Source organism: Monoraphidium neglectum, assembly GCF_000611645.1.
Source record: "Monoraphidium neglectum strain SAG 48.87 unplaced genomic scaffold scaffold04572, whole genome shotgun sequence".
NCBI lineage: Eukaryota > Viridiplantae > Chlorophyta > Chlorophyceae > Sphaeropleales > Selenastraceae > Monoraphidium > Monoraphidium neglectum.
Genome location: NW_014009057.1, coordinates 1 through 1,482, shown reverse-complemented (window position 1 = coordinate 1,482; position 1,482 = coordinate 1). Strand labels below are relative to the sequence as shown.

At 76.9% G+C, this 1,482-nt stretch overlaps 1 protein-coding gene across 1 annotated transcript in view; it reads left to right on the top strand.

Annotated features, from left to right (window-relative positions):
- The window catches only part of MNEG_14548 (hypothetical protein), a gene marked incomplete at both ends in the record, with an annotated part of 3,858 nt that extends 2,424 nt beyond the window's left edge, over positions 1-1,434 (top strand). The window contains 2 exons of the mRNA XM_014036980.1: positions 347-912; positions 948-1,434. Coding sequence (XP_013892434.1) covers positions 347-912; positions 948-1,434 — 1,053 coding nt within the window. The remainder of the gene's footprint in view (positions 1-346; positions 913-947) is intronic.
- Between the last annotated feature and the right edge of the window lie 48 nt (positions 1,435-1,482).

Here is a 1,482-nt window from a genome sequence, read left to right as displayed (position 1 = left end):
CCCTACCGCCGCAGGGAGCGCAGCGGCGGGCGCGCTCGCCGATGCGGCCCAGCGGCTGCGGCTCGCGGGGGGGGCGGCCGCGCTCTCGGTAGACGCGCCCCCGGAGCGGCGGGCGCGGCTGCTGCTGGCGCTGCCCGGGGTCTGCGCGGGTGTGGAGCTCGCAGCTGTGAATATTGAGGTGGGTTGCGCTCCAGACTTGTAAACGAGGGCCGTCGGTGAGGGAGGGTAGCATGCATCACTGCCGTCTCAAAAGAAGCAGGTTGGTGGGGTTCTCTCTGCAGGTTGCCAATTCGCGCCTCCTCACGCACCGCGTTTTTCTGACACCACCCCACTGCATTTGGAACAGGCCGCCTCTGTGAACTGGGACACCCAAGCGCACGCCGACGCGCTGCGTCGCGCTGCGGAGCTGCTGCCTGCGCTGTTCGACCTCCATCGTGCCGCCCTCGGTGCGACGCTCGCGGCGGCGCTGGCCGGCGCGGGCGGGGGCGCCGCGGCCGCCCTCGAGGCGGCGCAGCACGTGCTGGATCTGGCGGGGTCCGTGGAAGAGCTCGAGTCAGGGTTGGAAGATGTGCACCCCGGGCTCGGGCAGCTCGCCGCCTGGCTGGCACGCCCGGCCGACTGGGTGGCGCGCGCCGGCGCGGCGGCGCTGGCATCCACCCGCCGAGGCCTTCCGCAGCCGCCGCTTGCGGCGCTGCTGCTGCTGCACTGCTGCGCGGCCGTTCCCCAGCCGGAGGCGCGCGCGGCGCTCTGCTGCCAGCGCGCGGCGCTGCGGCTGCTGGTGGCCGCGGCGCGGGTCGCCCTGCACAGATGGCCGGACGAGGGCCAGCGGCGGCTGTGGCAGGAGCTTGCGCTTGCTGCGCGCGAGGGCGGCGGGCGCTACCCAGTACTCGTGTCTTGGTGCGCCGACGCGGCGTCCGAATGGCTCGCCGCGGCGCCGCCGCCGGCAGAGGCCGCGGGCGGCGCCTGGGCAGAGCTGGCCGCCTCGGAGCGGCGGGCGCCCTGGCTGCGGGCGCCGACACACTGCACTTGGCGCTGCGCGCCGGCACGCTGGGCGGGTGCGAGGGGGCGCTGCTTGCGCTGCTCTCCAGCCTGCTGCAGGAGGGGGGTGTCAGGGCCCCCGGCGAGCCAGCGGCATCCGCGGTCTGCACCGCGCTGCTGGAGCTGCCGGAGGATCGCCTCGCCGCGCTGCTGCTCGCGCTGCTGCTGCGCCCCGCCGCCGACGCCGCCCGCGGCGCCGCCGCGCGCGCGCTGCTCGCGCGGCTGCTGTCCGGGCCGGGAGACTGCGCCGAGGGGGGCGACGGCTTGGGCTCACGCCGCGCGGCAGCGGCTGGCGCGCCCTTAGCTCTGCGCGTGCAGCTGCTGGGGCACTTGCTGGGCGCGCTCGTCTGGCTGAGGTGCGACCCCGCCGCCTCCGCCGCCGCGTCGGGCGCGGCGGTCTCCACGCTCCTCGGGGCGCTCGCCGGCGCCGCGGGCGCGCTCGGC